Here is a 16159-nt window from a genome sequence, read left to right as displayed (position 1 = left end):
AGTAGCTTTATAATTGTGCTTCTGAATTGGCTTTTGACATTGAATTGAAATCCATATTCTAGAACTCTGTGGCAGAGAGTACTGTTTCTGGTTCTTTCTTTTCTGGTGCATTCTTCCTTCTAGTCATTTTGTTCAGTACAGAGTGGTTGTGTTACTGGGCTGAGTCAAAAATATCAACCAGACCTAATAAAATCCACCCCCTGATTATTTTGAAAATGTCAGAGACCAGAAAATGATAAAGAAGATCAGAACAAAATAAAACAAAAGGACCACTAAAGTGAAAAACGAATTTAAAACAAAGTGGTAAAAAAATAAAAGGCCAAAAACCCCAAAGAAGAAGAAAAAAGTAAAAGAAGAAAAGAAAAAAAAAGTAAAGAGGAAAAACAGAAAAAGGAAAAAAAGGAGGGGGGCGCTGAGGGATAGTGGTGGTGAAGAAGTGGTAGTGGAGAGAGAATGTTTTCTATCTGAGGGATCCTAGAGCGTGATCCTTTTGGTTTTGAGTGTATTTTGTTCTGTATGTTAGAAGATGCTCAATCCCAAATTTATATAAACCAGCAATACTTATAGAAGGCCCCAACATTGATCACCACAACATAAACAAGACATAAGAGGGGGGCAGAATGGGAAGGAAGAGAGTATATAATTTCATAGAATGAACCAGCACAGTATTCCACTTGGTGTATGATGGTCATGTTTTAGAAGGCATTAGCTTCTGTCATTGTAGTCAGAACTAGACAAAGAAAACAAAAAACACAAAACAAAACCTATATCTCATATATCTCCCCAAATTAAATTGAGTACATTGAAGGGAATCCAGGACTCAAAAATATATCTAAGACATGTAATTGTAGAAATATGAAAGTCAAAAAGGAAAAACTTAAAAATGAAGAGCTGGTAAAATATTGTAGTTAAGGTGGGGAAAGAAAAAAAATGCTGGAAATGTTTAGTCTTATATAAAAATGAGTTGTAATGGAAAAAGGAAAAAAAGAGGGGGGATTCTCTAGTTCTCTATATTATTTTCCCTTGGTCCTGGAGCTTTCCAGTGCTGCTTGGTCAAGAACTTGCTCTTCCCTTGTACTTCCAGCTGTCTTCTCAGGGAGAGGTCTGCTGTGCTGATTCTTAGATGTCTGTGTCTGGGCTGAGATGACCCTCCCATCACCAGGTGTGGGGCTCAGTATGAGCTGTTTCTTTTGGGAGGCCTTTGTTCCCCAGTGGCCCCACCTCTCCCAGGCACAGGATGAAACTAGGAGGAAAAACAACAATGGTGGTGCTAAATTTCCAGCTCTGGAGTTGAGCTCCCTGTGAGTAACTGACGCAGTCTCCCAGTCTGCACTGGCCTAGATGCTCCTGGGTCTGGCACAGGTGCACTGATCTGCACTGCTTAGGGGTGCCCAGTGGCAGGAGAGTTTTCACTGTCCTATGCCCTACTCACTTCTGCCTGTCCCAGAGGAATGCAGGATTGCAGCTTTGTCCATTTGGACACCCTGGGATCTGGGGCCCTGTGCCACTGGACCCGCTCCTGGAGGCTGCCTCTCCCGCAGGGAATGGGGCATGGCTACCCCCATCTGGAGCCGGCCCACCTAACTGATTGGCTTCTCCCAAATATCCCGGAGGGCTGCAGCCCTTTGCTGTTATCAGACAGGAGTTTGTGGTAAGCTTTCCTCCCAGATGCCCCTCCTCTTATAGTGACTCTGGGAATCCTGAGGCCTCACTGCCCCTCCGTGGATTTTGTCTGATTTCCCTGCTATTGTTCCAAAGCCCTTTTCCATCAGGGAAAACTCTGGCATGGATTTTTAAAGTTCCCACTTCTCCAGGGCTGGGCTATCCTGTCCCAGAGTTTTATACTGCTCTGCTTTAGCATGGTGCTGCTCCCTCACTTTATTCTTTTTTATTTATTTTTTCCACCTTCTACCTTGTTAGAAGCAAAAACTTTTCTCTCTGTAGCATTCCAGGTGTTCTCACTTTAAATCTCAGGTCGAATTTATAGGTGTTCAGGATGTTTTGAAAGTTATCTAGGTAAAGTTGTGGGATCAGGTGAGTTGAGGACCCCTACTCTTCTGCCACCTTGCCCCTCCTCCCAAATGTTATAAACTTGGACTATTTTCCTCCAGTGGTCTAGAATCCATGGGGTAGAAGGGAAATGAAGGCAGAGGCACGTCTTCAAGTATACTTTTTAAAATACATATTTGTCTTTTTGAAGCATGTCAATGTCCTATATATTCAAATAAAAATAAGTAGATAAGAATGAGAAGGCTTAAAATAAAAGCCCTAAACCTGAAAGTGGATGGAAACAAATATGCCATTATATTGTAAGTGAATACTTTTAACCATATTGAAGACAGACAGAAACATCCATGTTACGTCAGTATTTTACTACATCAGTCTTGGATAGGATAGAGTTGGAAGGGATAGTGAGTGCAAGAATTACAAATGAATTCTGAATTATTTTTAGGAAGTTGGTTTATTATAATAGTATGGGTGAAGCAGTAAGAAACTATTTTAGGTGTGTTATCCTAAACAAAAACGTCAATAATGTGAACCAGAGTTTTCACTTGGAAGAAGGTACATACAAATTTGGATTAGGAGAGATAAAAATGAACCTTGTATGATAGATTTGAATTGAAGGTTTGATGTGAACTCTTGACTTCCTAAAGTATATATGTATAGATGTCTCCATGAGTATGTGTGTGTGTATAGATATGGGTATAGGTATGGATAGTTAGATATACAGATATATATCCTAGCTTGGTAAATAAGCCAAGAAATAAGGACTGGACAAAGTAGGTGGAAGATGAATCTGTAACATCTTGTTATGTCACAAAATAAGAAAACTCTCAAAAAAAAAAAAAGATGTCAGCACATCATAGGGACATATGAACCAACTTGAAAGGATCCCTACTGGTAAAAAAAATAGTGATCAATTATAAATGTCAAAACTGGCATTCATATTTTCTTTTTTTTAATAAATTAATTTTTTATTGGTGTGCAATTTGCCAACATACAGAATAACACCCAGTGCTCATCCCGTCAAGTGTCCCCCTCAGTGCCCGTCACCCATTCACCCCCACCCCCCGCCCTCCTCCCCTTTCAACACCCTAGTTTGTTTCCCAGAGTTAAGACTCTTCCGTGTTCTGTCTCCCTTTCTGATATTTCCCACACATTTCTTCTCCCTTCCCTTATATTCCCTTTCACTATTATTTATATTCCCCAAATGAATGAGAACATACACTGTTTGTCCTTCTCCGAATGACTTACTTCAGTCAGCATAATACCCTCCAGTTCCATCCACACTGAAGCAAATGGTGGGTATTTGTTGTTTCTAATGGCTGAGGAATATTCCTTTGTATACATAAACCACATCTTCTTTATCCATTCATCTTTCGATGGACACCGAGGCTCCTTCCACAGTTTGGCTATTGTGGACATTGCTGCTAGAAACATTGGGGTGCAGGTGTCCCGGCGTTTCATTGCATCTGAATCTTTGGGGTAAATCCCCAACAGTGCAATTGCTGGGTCGTAGGGCAGGTCTACTTTTAACTCTTTGAGGAACCTCCACACAGTTTTCCAGAGTGGCTGCACCAGTTCACATTCCCACCAACAGTGGAAGAGGGTTCCCTTTTCTCCGCATCCCCTCTCCAACATTTATTGTTTCCTGCCTTATTAATTTTCCCCATTCTCACTGGTGTGAGGTGGTATCTCATTGTGGTTTTGATTTGTATTTCCCTGATGGCAAGTGATGCAGAGCATTTTCTCATGTGCATGTTGGCCATGTCTATGTCTTCCTCTGTGAGATTTCTCTTCATGTCTTTTGCCCATTTCATGATTGGATAGTTTGTTTCTTTGCTGTTGAGTTTAAGAAGTTCTTTATAGATTTTGGAAACTAGCCCTTTATCTGACATGTCGTTTGCAAATATCTTCTCCCATTCTGTAGGTTGTCTTTTAGTTTTGTTGACTGTATCCTTTGCTGTGCAAAAGCTTCTTATCTTGATGAAGTCCCAATAGTTCATTTTTGCTTTTGTTTCTTTTGCCTTTGTGGATGTATCTTGCAAGAAGTTACTGTGGCCAAGTTCAAAAAGGGTGTTGCCTGTGTTCTCCTCTAGGATTTTGATGGAATCTTGTCTCACATTTAGATCCCTCATCCATTTTGAGTTTATCTTTGTGTATGGTGAAAGAGAGTGGTCTAGTTTCATTCTTCTGCATGTGGATGTCCAATTTTCCCAACACCATTTATTGAAGACACTGTCTTTCTTCCAATGGATAGTCTTTCCTCCTTTATCAAATATTAGTTGACCATAAAGTTGAGGGTCCAATTCTGGATTCTCTATTCTGTTCCATTGATCTATGTGTCTGTTTTTGTGCCAGTACCACACTGTCTTGATGACCACAGCTTTGTAGTACAACCTGAAATCTGGCATTGTGATGCCCCCAGCTATGGTTTTCTTTTTAAAATTCCCCTGGCTATTCGGGGTCTTTTCTGATTCCACACAAATCTTAAAATAATTTGTTCTAACTCTCTGAAGAAAGTCCATGGCATTTTGATAGGGATTGCATTAAACGTGTACATTGCCCTGGGTAACATTGACATTTTCACAATATTAATTCTGCCAATCCATGAGCATGGAATATTTTTCCATCTCTTTGTGTCTTCCTCAATTTCTTTCAGAAGTGTTCTATGGTTTTTAGGGTAGAGATCCTTTACCTCTTTGGTTAGGTTTATTCCTAGGTATCTTATGCTTTTGGGTGCAATTGTAAATGGGATTGACTCCTTAATTTCTCTTTCTTCAGTCTCATTGTTAGTGTATAGAAATGCCATTGATTTCTGGGGATTGATTTTGTATCCTGCCACGCTACCAAATTACTGTTTGAGTTCTAGCAATCTTGGGGTGAAGGCTTTTGGCTTTTCTATGTAGAGTATCATGTCATTGGCGAAGAGGGAGAGTTTGACTTCTTCTTTGCCAACTTGAATGCCTTTAATGTCTGTTTGTTGTCTGATTGCTGAGGCTAGGACTTCCAATACTATGTTGAACAGCAGTGGTGAGAGTCCCATCCCTGTCTTGTTCCTGATCTTAGGGGAAAGGCTCCCAGTGCTTCCCCATTGAGAATGATATTTGCTGTAGGCTTTTCATAGATGGCTTTTAAGATGTTGAGGAAAGTTCCCTCTATCCCTACACTGTGAAGGGTTTTGATCAGGAATGGATGCTGTATTTTGTCAAATGCTTTTTCTGCATCTAATGAGAGGATAATGTGGTTCTTGTTTTTTCTCTTGCTGATATGATGAATCACATTGATTGTTTTACGAGTGTTTCTTTCTTTCTTTTTTTTTTTTAAGATTTTATTTATTTATTCATGAGGGACAGAGAGAGAGAGAGAGGCAGAGAGGCAGACACAGGCAGAGGGAGAAGCAGTCTCCATGCAGGGAGCCTGACATGGGACTCAATCCCGGGTCTCCAGGATCACGCTTTGGGCCGATGTTGGCACTAAACTGCTGAGCCACTTGGGCTGCCTGCATTCATAGTTTCATATGGATTATTAATTCATAAGTAGATATATAATGAAATGAATAATTGGGAGAGAAGAGAGGGCTCTTGCTTAAATGAAGAGGGAGTATTCAATTTTATAAATTTAAAATGACAATTGAGGTTCAAGAACATCATGTATCTCCACATATGATACTCTGAGAAAGCTACATCACCTATTTAGTATGCTGTCCAGAAATGCACAATGTGAGTGTAATCATGAGGAAGCATCAGAGAAGTCCCAACTAATGAAAGTTTTATTATACAAAGGTAGGGTGCTATATTCTTCCAAAGTTACAGAATACAAAGGAAGGTTTAAGAAATGTTCTAATATTAAAGGAGGCTAAAAGCAATATCTGAACCTAGACTAGATTATATACTAAAGGGAGAAAATGCAACAAGGTGTTATTAGATCAACTGATAGATTTGGAATGTGAATAGTTGATTAGGTAAAAATATATCATTGGTACGTTTACTAAAGTTGGTAACTGTGCCTCAGGTATGTAAAAAAAATCCATACTTTTAGTAAATATACACCAAAGTATTTGAGGGTAAAAGGCCATAATATATATAACTTCCTATTAAATGGTTGTATATACATGCTGCATGTCTGTGTGTGTGTGCATATGTGTGCACATAGACACACTCAGGGAGATAGAGAGGAAGGAATGGACATAAAGAAAGAGACAGAAACAGTGTGGACAAATTAAAAAAGCAGATGATATGTTAGCAATGGGTGACTCTGGGTAAACATTATACATGTATTTTATGAATTATTTTTATTCATGCAATTTTTTTTGTAAATTTGAAATTGTTTTATTTTTACTTTTTTAAAGAGTTTATTTATTTATTCATGAGAGACACAGAGAGAAAGAGAGAGGCAGAGACACAGGCAGATGGAGAAGCAGGCTCTATGCAGGGAGTCCGATATGGGACTGGATCCCAGGACTCCAGGATCACGCCCTGGGTCAAAGGCAGGCACTAAACCACTGAGCCACCCAGGGATCCCCATAAATTTGAAATTAATACCAAATAAAAAGTTTCAAAAGATATAATACTATATTTTATAAGAGTTCAGTTATACCTATAGATACATATATATTATATATTAAGCTAAATATAAATTTATAATAAACTTTTTGTGTTCATAATATAAGTTTAATATTATAAGCTAAACCAGATATGTATATCACTTAAATCTAAGATTTTTAAAGCTATTTAATGATATTGTTGAGTTAATTGAATATATATGTCATGGAACATTGTCAATGTGTGAATTTTATTACATAGAAGAAACTATGTTAGACCATATAGTTTTTTATTTGTTATTTTAACTTGCAGAATAATTTAAATGTGAAGATTATACATATGTTATTATCTAGAATCTCATCTTGAGATGATTTCCTCCAAAATGTCTATTTGGCTTAGTAAAGTACATAATGCATTACTGTATTAATATATATATATATATATATGATTTTACTAAAAGCTATATATTTTATGTTTTGATAGGTACAATATCTTAATTCATCTCTATTTTTTTACTTCATGAAGAAATAAACTCCAAATATTATATTGACTAAGAAGGCAGCTTTTAACTCATGAAATATCAAAATGTACTATGGTACATTTCTTATTGGCTTATTTTCCTGTTCTTTACCAGAGATTTGTACCTATGAAATCAATCACTCCAGCTCCTGGCACATATAATGAATCTCGAACTGCTTTTAATTCCTTGAAGAAAACACCCGGACTGAAAAGTACCCCTTTTGGTCAAAGTGCTTCTCGATTCACACAAGACTGTAGGACAGAGGAAATGCCAGGTTAGTAATTAATCCATATGTTTATATAGCTTAATATTCTTAACAAGATGGATGTACCAGAAAGCACAATTTTTTTTTGTTATACGATTTGTGTTGTTATTTTGAGTCACATTTTTAAAGTATTGACTATACACTAAACACAGATTAAAAATAATGTGCAATTTTAATAAGATTTCAATTTAACATGACATATCTTTAATGGTAATTTTCTGTTGTTTTCCTTTATTCAGTAAATTTCCTAATTTCTCTTTATGGTTGAACATATATATCAACTACATGGTTATTGCCAGTAATTTAACTTATGACATACACTTTTGTTAAAATTTTATTTTGGGGATATCCTAGCACATATTCTAGTATTCTCATGGGATATTCTAGTATACAGAATTAAGAGTCTAGCACAAAAATAACTTCTATAAACGTTAACATATAGTTATGTGTTGCTGCATACCAAATTTAGTGGCTTAAAAACAGAGTTTTCTATTGTATCTTATTATTTTGTGGGATAGCTAGAAGGCAGAGCTCAGATGAGACTGTCATTCAGAGTGCATGCATAGCTTCAGCATTGCTGCCCCCGGGTAGCTGGTCTTTTAATTTGGTAGCTCAGGGCTCTATAGGATGTGGCAAGATGGTACAAGGCTTCTTATTTCCTAATGTCAGAAGTTCCACATTCTGTTAATCAGGTCACTCAGGGCAGCACATTTTGAACAGAAGAACTTGACACTTCATCTGTCAATGACATGGGTAGTAAAGAATTTGTGGCCATCTTTTTTTTTTTTTTTTTTAACATTGTTAAAAACATTTATTTTGATACAGTCTATGATAAATAAGTCAGTAGAAGTTCCACTCTTGCCACAGATTCATCTGAGAAGAGCCCTGTGCCATTCAACTGGTGAATGTCTGAACGGTGTCCCATCTCTTATCCCAGCCAGAGCGCACACCTTCCATGTTGTTCCTGTCCATTTACTATAGACTACACTTTTCCCACAAAATATTTACAATTGTCTTATATGCCTTCTCAAGGCCTTCAAGTTTCATGTAATATGGTATAATTTGAAGTTCAGGATCTTGTCATCTAAGTCCTGTATCTCTATAGGTGAGAATTCTTGAGTGTGATACTTTATTTATTTATTTATTTAAAAATGTTTTATTTATTTATTCATGAGAGACACAAGGAGAGAGGCAGAGACATAGGCAGAGGGATAAGCAGGTTCCCTGCGGGGAACCCCATGTGGGACTTGATCCTGGGACTCCAGTATCACATCCTGAGCCAAAGGCAGATGTTCAACCCCCGAGCCACCCAGGCATCTTGGGTGTGGTACTTCAGATTAGCTTCTTGAGTATGATTTCCCTCTGTCAGAAGAGCTCTGAACTAAAGACACATTATCTGCCTTTCACATCTCAAAACACAGCAATAGGAAAAAGATAGAATAATCATACTAGATGCTTTTATTCAGAAAAGAGAAAACTGGAGGCCTGTAACAGTTATAGGCCCATAGCAATTATGAAATCCAACTAGGCAGTTTTTGTAATTTCCCCATTAGGACCCAGCTAAGCTCCCTGGGAATGACTTTCCAAGTTTTGTTTTGTTTTGTTTTACCTTTTGGGCTTTTGTTTCCATCTTTTGAATCATCCTTCCTTTTCTATAAGAAATAGGCTGTGTTTCTGGCTGTCTAACTTGCTTACACCAAGCCCCACCCCACATGCTCTGGCAGGACTGCCCTTCTCAGTCAAGCTTGCCTCAGTCCCAGCATGGCAGGCCCTTCCCCCAGAAGACCAGCACAAACCCCTGCCTACACCATATCTCCTACCTAGAGAGTTTTACAGGGCTTCAGTTCTGGCAGAATTGGTGTCAGGTCTCATTTTATAAGCAGACTAGAGTGCACCTAGTTAAAACTCACTACATTCAGTCGAGGGACCAAACACTGTCCATAGCAGACAAGGAGAGCCTCTACAGACAACTGGCCTGAAGAATAGAGCAACCAAAACACAACAGCAGACAGAGCACATGCAGCACACACCAGAGATATTCCTTGAAGCACCAGGCCCTGGGCACTAAATGACTTCTTCATAAGGCTGTTCCTTTCAGGAGCAGGAGACATAACTGGCTTTTCTAAGAAGACAGAGACTTAGACAAAATGCCAAGACAGAGGAATTTATTCCAAATGAAAGAACAAGATAAGGCTATGGCCAGGGATCTAAGCAAAACAGATACAAGTAACGTGCCTAATGGAGAATTTAAAGCAGCAGTAATACTGATACTCACTGGATTTGAGAAAAGAATGGAAGACATTAGGGGGACCTTTACCACTGAGATAAAAGAGTTAAAAAAGACTGAATCAGAAATGAGGAATATAATAAATGAGATTGAAAATGGGCTTGATGCAATTAATGGCAGACCAGAAGAAGCAGAGGAATTAATTAGTGACCTAGAAGACAAAATAATGGAAAATAATGAAGCTGAACCAAAAGAGAGAAAGAATAATTATGGGACATGAAAGTAGACTTTGGGAATTCAGTGACTCCAATAGATATAATAACATTCACATTATAGAAGTCCCAGAAGAAGAAGAGAGAGAAAAGGGAACAGGAAATTTATTTCAGGAAATAATAGCAGAAAACTTCCCTAATCAGGGAAAGGAAACAGACATCCAGATCCATTAGGCACAGAGAACTCCCATCAAAATCAACAAAAGTAGGCCCACACCAAGACATATTGTAATTAAATTTACAAAATATAGCGATAAAGAAACTATCTTAAAAGCAGCAAGACAAAAGGAAGTCCTTAACTTACCAGGCAAGACCCATAAGGCTAGCTGGACATTTCTCAACAGAACCTTGTCAAGCCAGAAGGAAGTGGCATGATATATTCAAAGTGCTAAATGGTAAAAATCGCAGTCAGAGTACTCTATCCAGTAAGACTGTCATTCAGAATAGGAGAGATAAAGAGCTTCCCAGAGAAACAAAAACTAAAAGAGTTCATGACCACTACACCAAGAAATATTAAAGGGAACTTTTTGAGTGCAAAAGAGAGACCAAAAGTGAGGAAGACAGTTAAGTATGACAGTGACAAAAGAAACAATGACAAAACAAGTAATAAAATGGCAATAAATACATATCTATCAATAATTACTTTGTGAATATAAGTGGACTAAATGCTCCAATCTAAGCTGTAGGGTGTCAGAATGGCTAAACAAACAAGAGCTATCTATATGCTACCTACAAGAAGCTCCTTTTAGATCAATGACAGCTGCATATTGAAAGTGAGGAGGTGGAGAAACATTTATCATGAAAATGGATGTCAAAAGAAAGCCAGAGTAGCAATACTTATGTGGATGAACTTTATGTATGTATGTATGTATGTATGTATGTATGTATGTGAGAAGGAGAGAGCAAGAGTCAGCATGGGAGGAAGGGGGAGGGAGGGAGGGAGGGAGAGAGAGAGAGAGAGAGAAAGAGAGAAAGAGAGAGAGAGAAACTCAAGCAGATTCCAAGCTGATTACAGAGCTAGACTTTAGGCTTGATCTCACGACCCTGAAATCATGACCTGAGCTGAAGCCAGGAGTTGGATACTTGACTGACTGCACCACCTAGGTGCCCCCAAACTATATTTATTTTTATTTTTTAAAGATTATTTATTTATTCATGAGAGACACACAGAGAGAGGCAGAGACATAGACAGAGGGAGAAGCAGGCTCCCCATGGGGAGCCCTATGTGGAACTTGATCCCAGGACCCCAGGATCATGCCCTGAGCTGGAGGCAGATGCTCAACCACTGAGCCACCCAGGTGCCTCCCAAACTAGACTTTAAAATAAGGACTTGAAAAAGAAACAGAAAAGAGCATTATATAACCATAAAAGGGACAATCAAACAAGATATAGCAATTGTAAATATTTATGTACCCAACATGAGAGTACAATGACAATATATAAAACAATGACAAATATAAAGGAACTAATTGATAATAATATAATGGTAATGGGGGATTTTAATACCCTATTGACATTAATGGATAGATCATCTAAATAGAAAATAAATGAGGAAACAATGGTTTTGAATGACACAGTGGACCTGATGGACTTAACAGATATATACAGAACATTCCATCCTAGGACAGCAGAACATATATCTTTTCAAGTGTACATGGAAGATTCTCCAGAATAGGTCTCAAAACAGGTTCAACAAATACAAAATGATTAAAATTATACCATGCACCTTTTCTTACCACACTATGAAACTAGAAGTCAACCAGAAGAACAAATTTGGAAAGACCACAAATAAATGGAAGTTAAGCAACGTGCTACTATAGGTTGAACGAATCAACCAGGAAATCAAAGAAGAAATTAAAAAATACATAGAAACAAATGAAAATAAAAACACAATGGTGCAAAACCTTTGGGATGCATCAAAGGTGATCCTAAGAGGGAAGTATGTAGCAATACAGATCTACCTCAAGAAGCAAGAAAAAAATCTCAAAGAAATAAGCTGTGTTTGCAGTTGGAGCTTTCTCAACCTGCTTCTTGCCTATGGAAGATTAGGGCTCTATAGCCACTTTTCATTTTGCACTGTTGATGCCTATGGAAGATTAGGCTCTATAGCCACTTTTCATTTTGCACTGTTGATGTCCCTTTCTTTCAAAATTTGTACAATTCCATATGAAAACTTTGTAGGTATCTTATTGTATTAGAATCAAATACCCTGGATAAAAGCCACACTCAAATGTACTTCTTAGGAAAACCCTTGTCTACTTTGGGTCATCTTTGGTGCTGGTAGTTTCAATACTCCTAGATTCTTTTTTTTTAAATATTTTATTTATTTATTTATGAGACACACACACACACACACACACACACACACACAGAGGGAGAGAGAGAGAGGCAGAGACATAGGCAGAGGGAGAAGCAAGCTCCTAGTGGGGAGCCTGATCTGGGACTGGATCCAGAACCCTGGTATCACACCCTGAGCCGAAGGCAGATGCTCAGCCACTGAGCCACCCAGGTGCCCCTCAATGCTCCTAGATTCTAAGGTCATTGACATATGGTCTTAAAATTCTTAGAAGCCTTTCCTTTAACTGAGAGATTCTATGACATACCATCTTAAATCTTTCTGAGTTCTTAACAAAGGTTCTTACAGCGAAACCCTGGATTTGGTCTTTGATCTCTCAAGGCCATTTCTTGCTTTGAGAGCTTTTTGCTATATGGAGAGATGCAATGAAAAAGAGTTTTACTTTCAGACCAGAAAATTTTGATTTCTTTTCATTTCTTATAAATTCCCCTTGAAAACAACAGTTTTAACTCATCTCTTTCTTTCCATACCTTTTTATACATCGATAAAAACAACTGGTTGGCACTTTTGATATTCAGCCTGGAAACTTTCTTAGCTAAAAACTACTTATTAAGTATTTTCTTCATTATCTCAAGCATTAGTTTTGTTAAAATCTCTGCCATTCTATTATACAAGCTATCTTTTCTCCAACCTCTGGTAACATTTCCTCTTGTCCTTTAAGCCATCATCTGTCCTCTTATGGCCCTGTTTCTGAGTTGTTCTAGCTTCTAAACCATTGCTTAATCTCAAACCATTGCTGTAAGTTTTGTTATGGTAATTTGTTATGGTAAGTCTATTCTGGTACAAAATTATTTACTACTCATGCCATTGAGAAGTTGAGTCTTTTATTTTCCTTTCCAATCTTGGCTCCTCTGGTGTCTTTTTTGACCAGTAGCATGCAGTGGAAGTGATATTTTAGCCCTTCTTAGACAAAGTTATTCCAGGCCCAAATTGATTTCTAATGTTACTACATCAACTCTTCAATACTTTTTAGCATCGAGAATTAATTTTTCTTTTCTTTTCTTTTTTTCTCTTTTTCTTTCTTTCTTTCTTTCTTTCTTTCTTTCTTTCTTTCTTTCTTTCTTTCTTTCTTTCTTTCTTTTTCTTTCCTTCTTTCTTTCTTTCTTTTCTTTCTTCTGGTATAATTTACACAGAAAAAATAATTTACACAGTAAAATAATTAATTTTAAGTATGTAGTTTGATGAGTTTTGGCAAATGTATGTAAGTCAGGTAACCACCACTACAATTAAATTTTGGAACATTTCCATCATTTTAAAAATGCTCTCTCGGGATCCCTGGGTGGCGCAGCGGTTTGGCGCCTGCCTTTGGCCCAGGGCGCGATCCTGGAGACCCAGGATCGAATCCCACGTTGGGCTCCCGGTGCATGGAGCCTGCTTCTCCCTCTGCCTATGTCTCTGCTTCTCTCTCTCTCTCTCTCTCTGTGTGACTATCATAAAAATTAAAAAAAAAAAAAAAGCTCTCTCATTCCCCTCTGCAGTTAATCTCCATCCACTCCAGGCTACTGTTTCTGGCACTATGATATTGCATTTTCTGGAACTTCATATAAATAGAATCATACATTAGTCTGGATTTTATCTATTTTCTTTCACTTGGCATCATGTTTTTGAGGATCATTCATGTTGTTGCATTTATATTTCCTTTTTATTGCTGAATAGTATTCTGTTGCATGGGTTTGGCACTTTTTTTTTTTTTTTTTGGTTTGGCACATTTTAAAAAATTCACCAGCTGATGGACATTTGGATTGTTTTCATTTTTCTTGAGAAAATACCCAGGAGTAGAATTTTGGGCCATATACTAAGTATTTGTTTAACTTTATAAAAATTTGACAAATTATTTCTCTAATGTCATATCATTTTACATTCCTGCTAGCAGTATATGAGAGTTCTTTCTAAAAACAATTATTTAACTTAAGGTTACTTAGTTTTAAAAAATTAAAAGCATGTTTAATATGACATTCCTCATGATTTTAGGTCCTGGGTTTTATAATATCCTAAACAATACTATAATTGACAACGTTAGCAATACCTGCTTGAAGAAACAAAAGAAAAGTGCATTTGGTTCTTCTGTTCCTCGGACTCTCTTCCTGGTTCAGAAAGAAGCTTTTAGTGCTCCTGGTCCTGCTGATTATCAGGTAATTTGTGAATACCAAAATAATGTTCTTTATATATAATACCAAGACTTAGGACTTAAAAAATTTGCTTGTGACATATATGCCTCATTATTATAAGCCATACTACTATTATTATTTTTAAAGATTTTACTTATTTATGAGAGAGCGAGTGAGCACAGGGAGGAGCAGAGGGAGAGGGATAAGCAGACTGTGCATTGAGCGTGGAGCCCAATGTGCATCTCAGTGTCACAACCCTGCAGTAAACATGAGCTGAAACTAAGAATCAGATGCTTAAATGACTGAGCCACCCAAGTGCCTCAAGCCATACATTATTATTGAAATTATTTGTATGTGGTAATTTATGGCATAAGAATAAACATTAATTTGGTTTGCAACTATGTTTATAATTTCTTTTTAAAAGGTGGATCTTATTCTCTATCTCTTTGAGGATCTTATATGTATTTCTTTAACTTCATTCTAAATTTGTTCTACTAAAATAAATAAATAAATAAATAAATAAATAAATAAATAAATAAATAAAATTCCTCCACTTTTTCTGAGAGTAATTTAGATTTCCTTAAAATGCTCTTTGTGGTTTTATAATTTTGTGTAGAAGTCTTACCCATTTTTATTAGATTTATTCCTTTTTTTTTAAAAAAAAGAAATTCTAGGGGATCCCTGGGTGGCGCAGCGGTTTAGCGCCTGCCTTTGGCCCAGGGCGCGATCCTGGAGACCCGGGATCGAATCCCACGTCGGGCTCCCGGTGCATGGAGCCTGCTTCTCCCTCTGCCTGTGTCTCTGCCTCTCTCTCTCTCTCTCTCTCTCTCTCTGTGTGACTATCATAAATAAATAAAAATTAAAAAAAAAAAAAAAAAAAAAAAAAAAGAAATTCTATTAGTTTATTCATGAAAGACCCACAGAGAAAACAGAGACATAGGCAGAGGGAGAAGCAGGCTCCCTATGGAGAGCCTGATGTGAAATTTGATCTCAGAACCTCAGGATCACAACCTGAGCCAAAGGCAGAAGTTAAACTGCTGAGCCACCCAAGCATCCCAGATTTATTCCTTTGTGTTTAGTATTTTGTGTTTTTTATTCTAATGGTATCTTTCAAATATTTTCATTGTTTAGCTTTCTGCTATTGGTATAAAGAAATATCATAGTCTTTAGTAAAAGATTTGTTTTACCAGTTACCTATACTTCTTGATAAATTAAGTGATTAATTCTACTAATTTATTAATAGTTTAAAAAAAATTTCTCAAGTACAGTTGTGCCACCTGTAAATGACAGTTTATATTTTTTCTCCAAGTAGTTCATCTTTATATATTTTTTTGCTTTACTGGACTTCTTCATCCCCAAACAAATCTCAGTAATATTCATAGAAATTAAAAAATATCCAGTACCTGAGGATAAAAGTCACAGTGTATGGCATCCAATAAAAAAATTAGTAGATATGCAAAGAAGCAGGAAAATATAACCTAGAATTGGGGGTGGGGGGTGGGAAACAATCAATAGAAAAAGACCAGAAATTATACAGATGCTAGAATTAGTAAAGGCATTCAACAGTTATTATAACTAGATTCCACATGTTCAAGAAGGTAGAATAAATATTGGACATATTGAGTTGAGAAATGGCACAAATAGAAGGAACAAACTGAAGTTCTAGAGATGGCAAGTATAACATTTTTTAAGAGGTGCACTATCACTAACAGATTAGAAAGTTCAGAAGAAAAGATTAGTGAACCTGAAGACACTGATAGAAACTATCTGAAATGAATCACTGAAAAAAAGGACAAAAATAATGAATAAAGTATCAGTGAACTATGAGACAATTTGAAGTGGCCTACTATATGTGTAAATAGCGTC

At 37.1% G+C, this 16159-nt stretch overlaps 1 protein-coding gene across 1 annotated transcript in view; it reads left to right on the top strand.

Annotated features, from left to right (window-relative positions):
* STPG2 (sperm tail PG-rich repeat containing 2) overlaps positions 1–16159 on the top strand; it is a 560246-nt gene that overhangs the window by 150757 nt on the left and 393330 nt on the right. The window contains exons 8-9 of the mRNA XM_041757622.1: positions 7180–7339; positions 14157–14317. Coding sequence (XP_041613556.1) covers positions 7180–7339; positions 14157–14317 — 321 coding nt within the window. The remainder of the gene's footprint in view (positions 1–7179; positions 7340–14156; positions 14318–16159) is intronic.

Source organism: Vulpes lagopus, chromosome 6 (assembly GCF_018345385.1).
Source record: "Vulpes lagopus strain Blue_001 chromosome 6, ASM1834538v1, whole genome shotgun sequence".
NCBI lineage: Eukaryota > Metazoa > Chordata > Mammalia > Carnivora > Canidae > Vulpes > Vulpes lagopus.
Note: the sequence above shows the minus strand (reverse complement) of the source record. Positions and strands in the feature narration are given on the sequence as shown.